Source organism: Vespula pensylvanica, chromosome 5, assembly GCF_014466175.1.
Source record: "Vespula pensylvanica isolate Volc-1 chromosome 5, ASM1446617v1, whole genome shotgun sequence".
Taxonomy (NCBI): Eukaryota; Metazoa; Arthropoda; class Insecta; order Hymenoptera; family Vespidae; genus Vespula; species Vespula pensylvanica.
This window is the reverse complement of record NC_057689.1, coordinates 6964541-6979862: the sequence shown is the minus strand read 5'-3', so window position 1 is coordinate 6979862 and position 15322 is coordinate 6964541. Positions and strand designations below refer to the sequence as shown.

The 15322-nt window shown below is 35.4% G+C and overlaps 1 protein-coding gene across 8 annotated transcripts in view; it reads left to right on the top strand.

The window, feature by feature from the left end:
* LOC122629147 (PHD finger protein rhinoceros) overlaps positions 1-15322 on the top strand; it is an 89367-nt gene that overhangs the window by 61454 nt on the left and 12591 nt on the right. For all 8 annotated transcript variants that reach the window (XM_043812224.1, XM_043812230.1, XM_043812227.1 and 5 more), the window contains 4 exons: positions 11278-11426; positions 13090-13278; positions 13470-13757; positions 13878-15287. In XM_043812224.1, the coding sequence (XP_043668159.1) occupies positions 11376-11426; positions 13090-13278; positions 13470-13757; positions 13878-15287 (1938 nt within the window). In that variant the 5' untranslated portion in view covers positions 11278-11375. The remainder of the gene's footprint in view (positions 1-11277; positions 11427-13089; positions 13279-13469; positions 13758-13877; positions 15288-15322) is intronic.

Here is a 15322-nt window from a genome sequence, read left to right as displayed (position 1 = left end):
TTGGATCGGCAGGCACGAAACGTACCGTTAATGCAACCTCCACAGCTTTATAATTATTGTCAGCATAGCGTTCTCGCGAAATAATGGCTTGGCAGTCTCGTAAATAATCGAACGTCTTTATATATGTGTATGTATATATGTATATGTGTATATGTATATATATATATATATAAAACTCGTATCGAAAGAAAGAAAGAAAGAAAGAAAAATGTGTCTTCCTCTTTATCTTTTTTTTTTTAATAATAATAATAATTATAATAATAATAATTATTATTAACGTATGTATATGTATGTAAATAAGTGTCATGATTCTGATGGTTTATTGACATTAAACGGTATTCATCATCGAATCAGTCATCATCCCGTTAACTCTTACTTAACACACCTATAAGTTGCTAATATGCAAAAGGAGAGATGACAAGACAAAAAAAGGACAGCGCATACGCAGAAATATTTAATGTTGCGATGATATATACATATATATATAACTTTTTCCTTGGGAAATACACAAAATTGATTTATCTTTTCCTAATGTTTGAGATTCTTCCTGGTACATATAAAAGCTATTAAGTTCAAAGATCTAAAAGTCAAGAGAGAGAGAGAAAGAGACAGACAGAGAGAAAGACGGTAGCACGGATCTAGCACCTCGTTGTTAAAGATTTACGGATAGCCGTGTTACACTATAAAAGAGAGAAAGAAAGAGAGAGGAACATTGCGCAACAAGTTCGAGCAAGCACGGCGCCATTACGACGTCGTTCGAACGCTACCGAACGTCGTTCTGTCGTTGCACGTAAACCTTGCCTTGCTTCTACACGCTATGAACTAGGTATATATACTAGTAGAAAGACGAAAGAAAGAGAGAGGAGTATATTCACGGTAGTAGCGGCAGCTCGTCGGGTCTCTTATATTGCTACCTACACTCTCGTTATCCACAAAGTCTTCTAGTATTTATATACGTATATACGAAGGGATAGCGGTGCTCGTGTCTTCCGTCGAATCGTCACGCTCTTACCTCGAGATATCGCGAATATTAACGGTTATGCTATGCTCCAAACGACGTGATTTTTTCTTTTTTCTTTTTCTTCTTCTTTCTTCTTTCTTTTTCTTTTTATAGAAACACGTAACCACACGCTCTTCCTGCAATTTACTCGTCAAACCGAACTTTGACGATCCTTTCGATACTCTTAAACGGATTACATTCTCATCAAATTAGATAAATCGTTAGACTTTGTTTTCTATTTGTATTTATTCGAGTATTTTTATTAATTAACAGTAAGGATTTTGTAATATAAAAATCAGTATGTATAAATAATTGTGTCAGGATTACTACGTTGCTTATATTACGTGCTATTATTTTATTATAAATACTGATCGAGTGTTTAAAAATATTGATCAAATAAGTTGCAATCTTTTTTATTGATTAATGAAAGTTTTCTTTTAGTAAATCACAACGTAAATTTTATTTAACGTCAGAATCGAAATTCGTTAAAATCGATATATTATTCGTAATCTATAAATGTGTTACGACTTAATCAAAAACGGACGATTATTTCAAGGAAGACGTATTTTCTAGATAAATTTTCCTTCGTGTATCATATATATATATATATACATATTATATATATGTACATATATATATATTATACATATTGACATATATAATACATATATGCCAATTTTATCTATAAACATGATCGTAAAAAAAGCAGCGATGTTAACGCGCTAGTAATTGGATACTTTATATTCAGCACGTTAGAGTCACGTTGGAAACCTAGAGATGATTGATGAGATAGAGATCGAGAGATACTTACGAGTAACTAAATGAGATAGAAAAGAGATAAAACATAACCAGTATAAAGTTTATTTAATATTTTCACGCGTATTAAGCAAACAAAAATTGGTTTCTAAATTCCTTACTAATCTTTGAACATTTTATATATATATATCCGATTCGAGATTGTTCATGAAAGAAGAAAAGAAAAAGAAAAAGAAACAAAGAAAAGGAAAGGAAAAGATCAAAGAGACGAGGAAAGAATTCGACGTAGAGATCTACCAATTACAGAATCGACGTTAATCATAGCGCGTGTTTACTCGCACGCGAAGGATCGTAGAAAGGGAGAAGAAGAATAAGAATAAAAAGAAGAAGAAAAAGAAGAAGAAGAAGGAGAAGAAGCGTCGTAAATCGCAGTTCGAAGCGTCGCTAAGTATGATATTCAATGAGGAAAATATCGAGTACCGAACGACGATGTGGGATCGAGCGAGTACTCTCATCGTCCTCGTCGCGATCGTAAATTGCAGCTATAAACACATTATTGTCGGCGTAAGTGGGTCATTAATATTCCCGACAGCCGTGGGAACCCGCCATTAATGGCGGATTAATGCCGCCCTTTCGCCGCTTGCTCGAAACCATCGATACGAAACCCTCCAGTGAAGAAAAGAAGAAGAAAAAGAAGAAGAAGAAGAAGAAGAAGAAAGATTCGAGCTTCGAGTTTCGATATTTTCTTTTTTATTTCTTCGAACGAAAAAAGATTGAAAGATTCGTATAATATAAATTGATAATAATTGATAAATTATTATACCTATCGAAATATATCACGCAAAAAGTTTGACGATCAAACTGTAATATTATTGATCATGATAGACGCTAATGAATAATAACAGGAATATCGCGATACTAATCGTATATGAAAGATAATCATGATCGATACTTTGATGTCTTATCGTTTAGCAGCTAGCGATCGATAAGTATCGAAACGATCGCTAGTCGTTTTCATTAACGGAGAAACAAATTGTGATTAGTTTCGCTCTTCGCGGGAATATCATAAAAGGTATATATATATATATAAAAAGTAATAACAATAATAATAATAATAATAATAATAATAATAATAATAATAATAATAATAAAGAAAAAGAAAGAAAAAGAGAAAAAGGAAGAGAGTTTGAAAAAAAAATCAAAGTTATCGGACTCTTGTGGCGGTTCGAGTCGTAAGCTCGAGACTTCGTCGACGATCACCTACCAGGAATCGAATTACTACCCTCTTGCGAGTAACGCCGGAAGAGAGGAAGGGGTAATGGTAAAGCATCGATCAAGAACTACCGCGGAAAATCAATTTGAAAACCGCAGCCGAGTAGCCGACTCTATTATACGGCATGCGCATTACGCACTGGCTTGCCTTCCCACTTATTCTCGTGCACCGTATGCGCGCTCTTCTCGTTAAAAGCTGAGAATCTGAATTTCAAGATTACCAGGTTCATTATCTCCTTTTTCTATTCTTTTCTCTCTTCTTTTTCTTTTTCTTTTCTTTTCTTTTCTTTTCTTTTCTTTTTCTCTCATGTCTTTTTTTGCGCTCTTTCACAGACACTTGTGTATACCTTCATATCTATTATTTATACTATAGTAATTAATTATTACGTCGTATTAAATCACTTGTTTCTTTTCTTTCTTCTTTTTTTTTTTTTTTTTTTTTTCTTTCAAAATTATAACTTTCAATTTTTGTACGAATTACAATACATTAAATTAATAATTATTTGCGATAATTATATTCATTGGGATCATATTCGTGGTTCACGTTTTGTATATGGATTTATTTCTGTATATTAGGTTTATACGTTGTTCGACTTTTTTGTTTTGTTCTTTTTTTTCCCTTGTCGTTTCTCTCTCTCTCTCTCTCTCTCTCTCTCTCTCTCTCTCTCTCTCTCTCTCTCTCTCTCTCGTGTTTTACGTATCTACGTACCTACAAGAGAGAAAATCGACATTGAGGAATTTCGACCGAGTGGAACGTCGAGCATGTCGCGGAGAAAGTGACTTTAAATCGCGATGTACCATCCTTACGTATCTACCTGTTGTACGATTAACGCTAAGAATTCTCACGACGTACGTTTTGACGATGGCGAAGGGAAACGTATGTAAATGTAAATGTAAATGTAAATGCAAATGTAAATGTAAATGTAAATTAAATTCAACTCAGTCACACCTGTCAATACTCGTTTCATCGTTCGTATTTGCTTGACACGACAATGAGTCTAGTTAAATAAGAAAAAGAAAGGGAAATGAAAAAGAAATGAAAATTTTTCGTCGAATCTTAAGACGACGTATACATACATACGTGTGTGCGTTCATTACAGGAGACATAGTGGTGGCTAGGTCACGGTCAGGGCGATGCCCTCTCTTTTTCTAAAGAAAAGAAAGAAAAAAAAAAGAAACAATAGAGGAACTTGCTTCGCTCTCTCCTTCGTTTCTTCAAAAAAAAAAAAAAAAAAAAGAGAGACAATGGATAGCAGCACATGTGCTCGTTTCAATTTTCATTCGAACTTAAAAATTTCTAGAGTCTCTCTAAATCATATTTAAAAAATCGCAAATTATAAATTATAAATATTTGTTGATCTAATTTGTTTAATAACAATCGACGTTCTAAGTTTTGATATTCTTATTAAACTAAACATGCAATTGAAAGCGCAATTGTACTTTTTCTTTTTTTCTCGAATCAAACGCGTATCTAAAATATTTATATGCACGCAGTTTTTCATCGATCAGAAAAATTATAGAATAGACGTGGTAACGTGTACGATTGGTTCATCATCAACCACGTTAATTTCTTTTCTTTTCTTTTTTTTTCTTTCTTTCTTTCTTTCTTTCTTTCTTTCTTACAAATGTTATCGTTCTCACGATCTAATCCATCTTAGCTCTGTTTAATCAACGATGTAATTCGTTGGATCTGATCGAATTGGTTTATTTTTTAAGACTTCTGACTCGGATTGAAATCGTTCTGCAACGTGCTCTCGCCAAGGACGTACAAACGAAAGAGAGAAAGAGAGAGAGAGAGAGAGAGAGAGAGAGAGAGAGAGAGAGAGAGAGAGAGAGAGAGAGAGAATAAAAAAAGCAAACCACTGCGGGAGTGCGATCCAAGACGAATCGTTTCATTAATTCTTACTGAACCATTAGTTTCATGGCATTTCTAAACGACCACCAGCAGCAATAAGATCTTTAAAAAAGAGAAAGAAAGACAGAGACAGAGAGAAAGAGAGAAGAAATTAAGAAAGAAAGAAAAGGATGAGAGAAATGAAAGATACAAAATAAAGAGAAAGAGAGTTAGAAGAGACGGAGAAAGAGTCGCGTGTGGTATCTAGCTTAGCTATGGGTGTATACGTACGTAACTTAACATTGTGTAATTTACACGAGGCGAATGCGGAGGAGGTAAGAGAAAATATACGCGAGTAATAAACGCACGTCGTGGATCGACGTCGTAACTATTAATACCACGACGATATATCGCGTATTACGAGCGTATCGAGAGTATATCCGTGAACCGCGCCTCTCTCGAGTTTGCTCTTTCTTCTTCTCCTTCTTCTTCTTCTTCTTCTTCTTCTTCTTCTTTTTGATCATTTTTTAATTTTTTTTTTTTTATTTATTTATATATCTACCTATCTATCTATCTCCTTTTTTCTTCCTCTTTTCTACTCGAGCAAATTTTTCTAAAAAATCGAAAGATCGAGGAAAAAGCGTATCATTAAAATTTTCATCGAATAAGTGGTTTCGTCGTACGGAAAATTTCTCAATGGAACGAAATAAAAGCTCGATAAGTTGCGAAGATAATTCTCGATACTACTAACTCGAATGTTTGCGCAGTTTTCTTTTCCATTTTGTTTATTCTTTAACTAGTTTAATACGCGATACTCGTCACGCTCGAGTAAGAGGAGGAAGAATAAAATATGAATAGATGTATCTGCGTATTTGCGGATCGAGAGTTTATTATGATCGGGTTGAAAAGGAAAAAATAGAATTACAAAAATGTTATAGAAAACTTATTGATAGGCGATTAGTAAGATTATATATCTTTGAATAGAAAGAGAAATAAAAGATCTTCTTTATATATAAAACAAAGAAAAGAAGAAAAAGAAGAAGAAGAATAAAAATATATATATATATATATAAAGGAAAATTTATTAACACGATCGAATATTCAATTGCACGAAAATACGTATGATACAATAGATAGAATTCGAATGCAACTGGTTAACGGAGACACGAGTTTTAACGGAAACACGCGTTTCGAGTAATCATCAGGAGGACTGCCAACAACACTTGGAATCTTGATGAGGAGGAGGAGGAGAAGAAGAAGAAGAAAAAGGAAGAAGAGGAAGAAAAGAAGAAGAAGGAAGAGGAGGAGGAGGTGGAGGACAAGCGTGCTGCCTACTTACGAGCAGGCGTTCGTTCGAGTGCTGCTCCGTGACCGTAAAACATCATGACATAGTTTAATAAAAGGTTCACCCGAGCCATGTTGGCATAAAGTCCACCGTTTTATGTACCATAAAACGTTACGGCGCTTCTTCCTGGCGATATGAAATCGTAGTCGCGAGTGAGATCAAGAAAAAAAAAGAGAGAAAGAGAGAGAGAGAGAGAGAGATGAGATATCTTGCGTTAGAGAATGTGTGCCCGCGCGAAAACGCGCATCACGTTTACGATCACGATTAAGTTTCGGCGGGTGGAGTTTCCGCCTCGTGTTGTCCTCCTTTTCCTTTCTCTTGTTTTCTTTGTTAGATTTATATAGGATATTAACACGCGTTCGATTTTCAAGATAATATCTTTTTTTATCTACCTATAGAAAAATGTAGGTGTTTATGTATGTGAGCTTGTATCGAGATTTTGCTTTTTAAGTTTAATTTTTTTATTTCAAACAAATGAGTTTCAAGAGAGATTAATGATTTCGATATACGTAGGTTACATGACGTACAGAGGTATAATAAATGTGTATAAAAATTTGAAGACATTCTTTCAATTCTAAAGAGATTACTTATAAATTCGATATGATAGAGTTTGTAAAAATTGTGCGAAAGTACGATGAAAGTAGAGAGTGATAAACGAGAGAGAAAGAGATAGCTTTCCTAAGAGAGAAGAACGACGAGGAAAGCTCGGAGAGACTCGTAAGATATCAAAAATACGAGAATATTTTGGCGAATCAGCCGATTTATCGCACGATTTGTCTGTCGTTTCGCTACTCTCTCTCTCTCTCTCTCTCTCTCTCTCTCTTTCTTTCTTTTTCTGATATTTTGAGAAACGAATGCAGTAACGCATTCAGACAGTTAAGACCTCGTATAGAACGTAAGAGATAGACCGACGCATCTTGTATCTTTTATTGAATTTTAATTTTTTCATAAATCTCGAAAAAAAAAAAAGGAAAAGATCGATTTGACCTTTAAAGAAGAAAATAGAAATATTAAAAAGAAAGATAGATCCATGTGTGTTTTATTTTTCTATCTGTCTATCTCTTTCTCTTTCTTTCTTTCTTTCTCTCTTTCTTTCTCTACGTACCTTCGGTACGCGTAGCAAGCGTAGAAATATGCCGACTCGTTGTATCAAGGTTCATCGCAAGGTCTTTCGGGTCGCGACCCCCTAGCCAGAAATTCCTTTATCTTCATCTTCGCGTTTTTATTACACCCTCTCTGCCGCTGTCTCAGCGTACGGCATTGGAAGACGATCAGCTCGATCGATGGGCCTTCGATCCTCTCGGCCTCTTTGAAACGAGTTCCTCGAATAAAATGAAGAGGATGAAGAGGAAGGAAAGAACGACGAAGATATTCTTTTCTTCGTTAGGAGAGATTCATCTCGCGAGAGTATCTCGAATTATCTCGTAAAATTGTTCGAAGAAAAATTATTATATCTTTTATATATTCCTTCCGATCGATAGTTCGATCAATCTTACGATATAAATGCATATAAGATCGTATAGATCGGAGTCGAATCGAGTTAAAACTCTTCGAGGATTTTTTAGTGATCGTTTCCAACGATATATTTACGATCGTAGCTCGTGTAATTAAGGTTACCTACAGCTAGTAATTAGAAAAGGCTTAGATCCAACTCTCTCTCTCTCTCTCTCTCTTTCTCTCTCTCTCTCTTTCGCACGCGCTCGAATAATGATTTCCTTGGGCTCGCCGGAAATCTATAAAATTAACAGCATATCAAAGGTACGTTAGAGAAGCGTTATAGAACGGTGTCGATACAAGCGAAAGTACAAAACTTAAGAAGATCTATCTTACTCTTTAGAAAATATCCTATACGATCCATGCTTTCCACGTAATAATTGCTTACCGAGGCATAGCATAGATGTAACAGCGGATAATAGTGTTAATTGGTTCCTTGAAAAAAAAAGAGAGAGAGAGAGAGAGAGAACCGTATACCATATAGTGTATGAATCGAGTGAGATAATCGTAGATAATATCAAGATATTTACGAGCGTATCAAGCAGAATGACCAACGTCTAACTACTTTCAAAACGGACGAAACACGTTTTACAGTAACCTATACATATGTACAAATGCAAGTAGTTAGGTGTATAATTTTTGTTATAAAATATAAACAACATATATGTATGTTAAAAAGATATATATAAACGCACACATTGTTTCATATGCATATATAACATTTTCAAAAATCATATTTTCTGATTCAATCGACAACTTTTCATTCGCTTTTACAATGAAATGTTCTTAAAAACTTTACGATTGCATTGATCGATGATTCATCGCTCAAAATAACGAGCAGTAATTTAATTAGGGGACATTATTTGATAATAATCGTAAATCAATCAAGAGTCTGATAAGACTCGAATTAAAAAGAAAAAGAGAGAGAGGGCAAAATGGAAATAATGCGATACGCAGTGCAAATTCAAGAACATATCGAAGTTCGAAATCCGCATTGCCTAGATCGACACTGTAATTGTCAGCGTCGTTATTATCGGCTCCACCCATCCTTCTACCGTTCGACTTAGAAATTTACAGAGCGTGTCGAAATCACGACTCGTCGTTTGTCGTCGAATTTACGGCACCACGATTTTCTCCTAATCATCTCAGGCCAATCGAAATAGTCATTCGAACGAGACCTGTTTCAATAATATAATTTCCATATAAAATTTATTACTTCGTATTATCCATTTTTTCGAAATTATCGATCTTAAAATATATCTGTAATCCTTTGAAATAATCTCAAGTATTTTACGACAACAACAAAGGTGTTAAAAAAATAAAAAAGAAGCTGGAAAAAAAAAACGACGAAATATCTACATATATAAATATATACATCGAATGAAGAAGAAAAAAATGAATTCGTAATCGACGTGATCACTTTCGTTAAAACAAAAAAATAATAATAATAATAATAATAATAATAATAATGGGAAGAGAGAGAAAGATCTAAGAAAATTATCCTCGAAATATAACTAAATAGGGAAAAATGGTGCGTACATTCAGACGAAAAATATCGCGAATCGATTATATGTATTATCTTTTTTTCTCGACTTTCGTTTTGAAAATTCGAGCCACGAGCTTAGGTGACTTTTATGTCTACGGTGGTCCACGTCCACACGCGTAGAACGCTTAATGAAACGTGTCGCGCGAGCAGCGAGCCGAGCCGCAACATCTGGCGACAAGTGTCACGTCGACGTTATCTCTCGACATATCGAAACCAGAAAATGGCTCGACCTCGATCCTCGATCGTCGAGTTAAAAGAACACACACGGCGTTTGATTGTCATTGAAACGAACATCAGGTATTGATAATACTAGTAATTTTGTAATTTTTAATTGTTATTAATGGAATGTGTCGAAGAAGAAAAAAAGGAATCAAACTGAATGAAATCTGGATTAAAAAAATGATTCGATTATAGGAATTAATTTTTTAAACAATAATAATAATTAATCTTAATTGTCATCTTTATTTATTTATTCATTTTGTTGTTGTTTGAACAAAATTATTTTCCACATGATTAAACAAGATAACAATACTTATTCTCTGTTTTAAAACACAGATAGATCGTCGTAAAAAAGTGAATCAAAGCTTTCGCATTTCTATCTTACTTTATAGAGTATACTGTTTTCACAGCTTTCGAAGGGAAATCTCAGAGAAGACGAATATTGTAGATAAAGTTCTAACGGTTGTTGCTCGAGCAAACATCGTCTTTCCTTTACTACGGAGACGTTAGATTTTACTACGTATGCATACAGAGTGAGTCAATAATTATTGTCAGACGCAACAATTTCCTATTTAATGGTCTTGGAAGAAAACGATTTGGAATGATACGTTTATTATAAAACTATACATTTCTATCTACCGTAGGGAAGATTATTACTATTATTTTTTTTTTTTTGTTCAATCAATAAATATCTATAATATGTTATTTTAATATGTTAGTAATAGTTGACTTATCCCATATATACATACATACGTATATAAATTAAACATAATCAAAGACGTTTTAATAGTTATCGTTCCTTTCAAAGAAGTTCTTATCGAAAGAGATCAAAAAACGATCGAGAAAAGATATCACGAAATGCACACCTCGTCAGCCTTGAGAACCTTTCAGTCGATTGCTCAGCGAGCTGAAAACGTTCGTCGCTTCCGAAATAGAAAGCCATGGGGCGGATGCGCCTCGCAAACATAAACTGACTGGAATAATATTTGTTCGTCTCGCATGGCACACCTCTTTCTCTCTCTCTCTCACACACACACACACACACACACACACAAACGAATATTCAAGCTTTTCTACGTGTAGGAATGAAAGAAAAGCTCTCGTGGAATGCCAGAAAATGCAACACGATCAACTAGTTGGAAAATTCGAACAAGCAACGAAATAACGTGAGAGAATTTATTGGACTTCCAAGTTATTTATATGCGAATTCGAGAATGCACTTTTGAAATTCGTTCGATTCATCGTATTTCGTTCCTCGACGTTCTTCGATAAATCAATTTCAGAATTAATGAATATTTTCAATAATATGTGTACACATCAATATGTCTGTTTGTTCTATTGGTAATATACTTGGATCTTAACAAACTTCGAACACATAATGTCTCATCGTATTTCGATCATATAAAAAAGTAAATCAAATGCTTCGTTTTATTATACATATTTCAATCGAATCGCAATGTTAAAAATTCCAAGGATCATAGATCTCTTTTTCTTTTTTGAAATATTATATCCTGGACAATAGATCAATAATATAATTAACAAACTTTGTTATAGTATCACATGTTTCGTATAATCGCATAATACAAATATTAATATTTCATCGTAATTTCAAACATATAATAATAAATCAAGTATCTCCATTTTACTTATATAAATTGAATGCTATTGACGATTTGGGTAATAGAAAGAATGCTAATGAGATGTTAATAAATTCAAATATGTAAATACGGATATATAAATGTTAATAATAATTATAATAATCCGTTATCGTTACCTTTTCCTCATTAACACTTCCTGTTTGTCTTTCACAGAGACAAGACATAGGATGGGCTCATCCGTGCGAGCATTCGTTCTACATTGAAGAGGAGGAGTACCGTAAGGGAGAAGGCAAAGGAAGAAGGAAGGAAGGATGCCTGCCTCGCAAACCGCCGCTACAGAGCGGCGAAATGAAAGAGTGATGGTCTGTATTACGTCAAACGTAAATATATATATTTAAATATACATATATATATAAATATGTATACGTACGTATATATGACGTGTACTCTCTTATACTATATCGTTTTAGAGATGCGTTATTTTTATACATATATATATATATATCCTTTGGCGACACGTCTTTTAACACGTTTCATTCACGATCACATGAATTCACTAATCTTCATCTACTCGCATCGATTAATCGTAAAGTTTATCTTGAATAGTATATATATATGTGTGTGCGTGTGTGTATGTGTATATAATCGTTCATGAAATCGTTTCTTATGGATTTGAAACGTCACTGATAAATATGATTAATATTCGCCAGTAATTTGTAATAATTTTGCGTTCAATTCTTTTTTAATTTTTGAATGGTCTAAACGCGAGGATTAGTTAAGAGTTAATATACGTATATTTCTTTGATACGTGCTATGTATCCAACTTTGTATCTTACGAGTTTGAAATTTCTTTGATTGATATTGTTAACGTTGTATGATAATCGGTAATAATTTTTATCGAATTTTCTAATATTCAATGAGACAATCGATTCGATGTATGTAATGATTAGTTAAAAGAATAAATGTAGATACATTTATTTGAGATGATCTCATGTAATATATCATTACGTAGTAAAGCTTGGAAATTAGCCAATGATAGAATCTATAGTTTGTTATTCTAAATCACGTAAAATCGAATCAGTGATCTAAGATTAAATTTAACCAGGAGAAACGCGTTACGAGAAAGATTACGGTTATTTTGTCGACTTATAAAGAAGAAATCGAAAGGGGAAGCCTTTCTCTTACATAGGTAATCGACGTAAAAACTATCGATTACGATGTTCACGCTCGAAAGGACGAACTGCCAGCGTGATTCCGCTTCCGTTTAGACGACGAACTATAAACTTCGTTCAAACGTTATTTTCGATAATATTATTACACTTTATTTTGTTCCTTCGCGTATATAGGGAGAGACTGGAAAGTGCAAGTGAGCGGCCAAAGTGCATATACATTTCTTATCTCCTACCTCTTTTCTTTCGTGCCATTAGAGTTTTTCGCCTAAGTATGACGTTAGTTGCATTAGCGGAAAGACTTATGCAATCGGCGTACAATGCATAAGCAGTCGACACGTTTTAAATCGTATCCTGCTTTGAATGACCTCTGTATGTATGGCTTCTGTCTGGTACAGGGTGTTTCGAAAATATTCGAGTAAACTTTGTCGAATATTAGAAATATGTGAAAAGAATTAACGATGAATAACATTTTTTTCTTTTTTAAATACTGTAAAATATTATAGAAATGAATTTAAAAAAATATCGTCAGAAAATATGATATTTGGGTCGACTTAATTTTAGAAACGCGTTTGGAAGTTTCAAATAAGAAAATCTCGAAAGAATTTAGTATCTACATTGATCTAACAAAGAAAGGACAGGAAACGGATGTGAAAGCGAAGCGATAGTTTTTCGATTAACCAATTTATGTTCTCTGACATACCTTTTCGACGAGCAAAACGAACGGTACCTGCATTGTTACGCGTATTACGGTCGTTAAACAGTCTCGTTAGAAAATAACAAAGACGATCGATCGATCTAAATTTACTACTGTATAAAGGAAGAAAGAGTATATGTATTAATCGATTGATTACAGATCGCACACGAGCCGCCAAAATTGAAAACAACTTTAAAAATACCACCGAAACAAGCGACCAATCCTCTTCAATTCGTCAAAGTTGGACCATGTTCTTTATATCGTACGGCACAAGAACAATTGCAGAAAGTCCAAGAAGTCAAGAAGATTAAACAAGAAGTTCGAGATGATCCGGAAGATTGGCAATCGGTAAGAATTTCAGAATATATTAATAAATAATAATGAACCAATGTATCAACGTAACGACATCGAATTACATACAACTTAGATATTTAATTTATTAGATGACATATAAAATATATAAAAAAGTTTTTAATACTTATTACGCTCACCCAATGTAAAATATAATATAATAATAAAGTATGATCGTTGTATCATAGAATCTAGACAATTGGAAGAGCAGTCGGAGGAAGCGTCAAGAACACATAATCGAGCGAGTGGTAGAGGTTAAAAAACTAGAACTCGAAGAACACGATAGACAACGGCGCCGAAGTAAAACTTTCTCGGAGATGATGGAAGAGCGAGGTAACAGAGGTCGGAAATTGAGTATTAGTCTGGCCATGTATCACGAGGAGGATGCGAACGATTTGAGCGACCTTGGAATCGGTACCAGTAGTGGCAAAAGTTCAGTCAGTGGCGATACTCACGACGATGCTCACAGTGTTCTCGTAAGTATATCAATTATTTCAATTGAATTTATTATTAGTGAATATAAATACAAACTTCGATATGAACGATCGTTTGATATTAAATAAATAGAGAACTGCACGTAATTCTTTTTTTTTCAGAGCGACAGGGACAGTGAAATTGAAAAGAACCACTCGGATGTTGACAATGTGACCGGCGATGCCGGTGACAATGTGAACAATAACGCGACTAGATCGTCGACGGCAATAACGACGACGACGACAACGACGACAGCGACGAGTGCAACGAAGAAACCATTCGGCAATGGCTTTCATGGTAATCATAATCATAATCAGGAATACGATTCGGCGACCACGGCGACTGCAAGTTCGCCCGAGCCAGAGGAATACACGTACGAAGGTGCAATTCGTGGCTACGTTTCGAGAGTTTCACAAAATATACCAAGGAGATCTTTGGTGGGTTTGGATGCAAAACTGGATAACGCTAAGTCATCGACGAATGGATCGAAGACGAGCCTGAACGAGGAGAACAAAGGTACGACGACACCTGTGGTGAAGGTCGACATCCTTAAGAGACGAGAAATCTTTGAGAAGGCATCGCAGAAGAGCTCCGACCAAAAAGCTAACAACAGGCTCTCCGGTGACTTCACCGGCACGAAGTCGATCAAGGAGAGACTGTCGAACCTGGAAAAGCAAAAGCTCGAAACAGAAAACAACGAGAAGATATCGAACAAGGCACTTAACCGACTATCCGGTGATATGAGTTCTATCAGAGAGAGGTTGTCTCATTTGGAGAAACAAGCGATGGAACGAGAGAGCAAGACTACCTCTGGGAATCACAAGGTCAGCTCCGAGGAATTGGAAAGCGTTCGACCACTTCGAGAAAGGCTTTCGACTTTAGAAAAATATAGCAGCAGCGACGAATCATCGGCACCAGCTACGATACACGAGTCTAGACACAACGGTGAACTTACTGCTAGGACGATCAAGGATCGTTTAAATGCGTTAGATGCGATTAGAAGCAAGGAATCCGCGGAAAAGAGAGCGTCGATTGGTAAACACTCTCTATGCTTCAGAGATCAAGAAAATAGGATCGATACTTCGACGCCTAGCGAGAGAAGCTCTTCACCAGACTCGGAATATCGAGCACCGAGAGCAGCCTTTCATAGAAGTCTCGACTCGCTTGATGCCGACGCTTCAAGTGGCCCGGACACCTTCGAACGTGTTCAAAGTCTTGAGGAATTCGATTATGGCCGACGTTATCCAGCCTCCTCCTCTTCAGCCGAACTTCTCAACGATACCGATCGCGAGGACTCTGGCATTCATACGGCTGACGTTAGCTGCTCGGTTAGTCAAGCCGATGAACCAGTCGACGAAGAGATCGTACACGCTAGCACGATCGTCGAGGAGAAGCCAGAGGATCTTCGAACGATCGAGTCTACTTCTTGTTCCTCTTCGTCCGTTCAAGAGAAGATCACGACGAAGTCGAGCACCGTTGCGAACGAGTCTACGACGACTGTCGCCAATCAGCAAGAAGCAGTAGCAACGAAGGTAGGAGGATTATGCTTTTACCATCGTTATCGCAT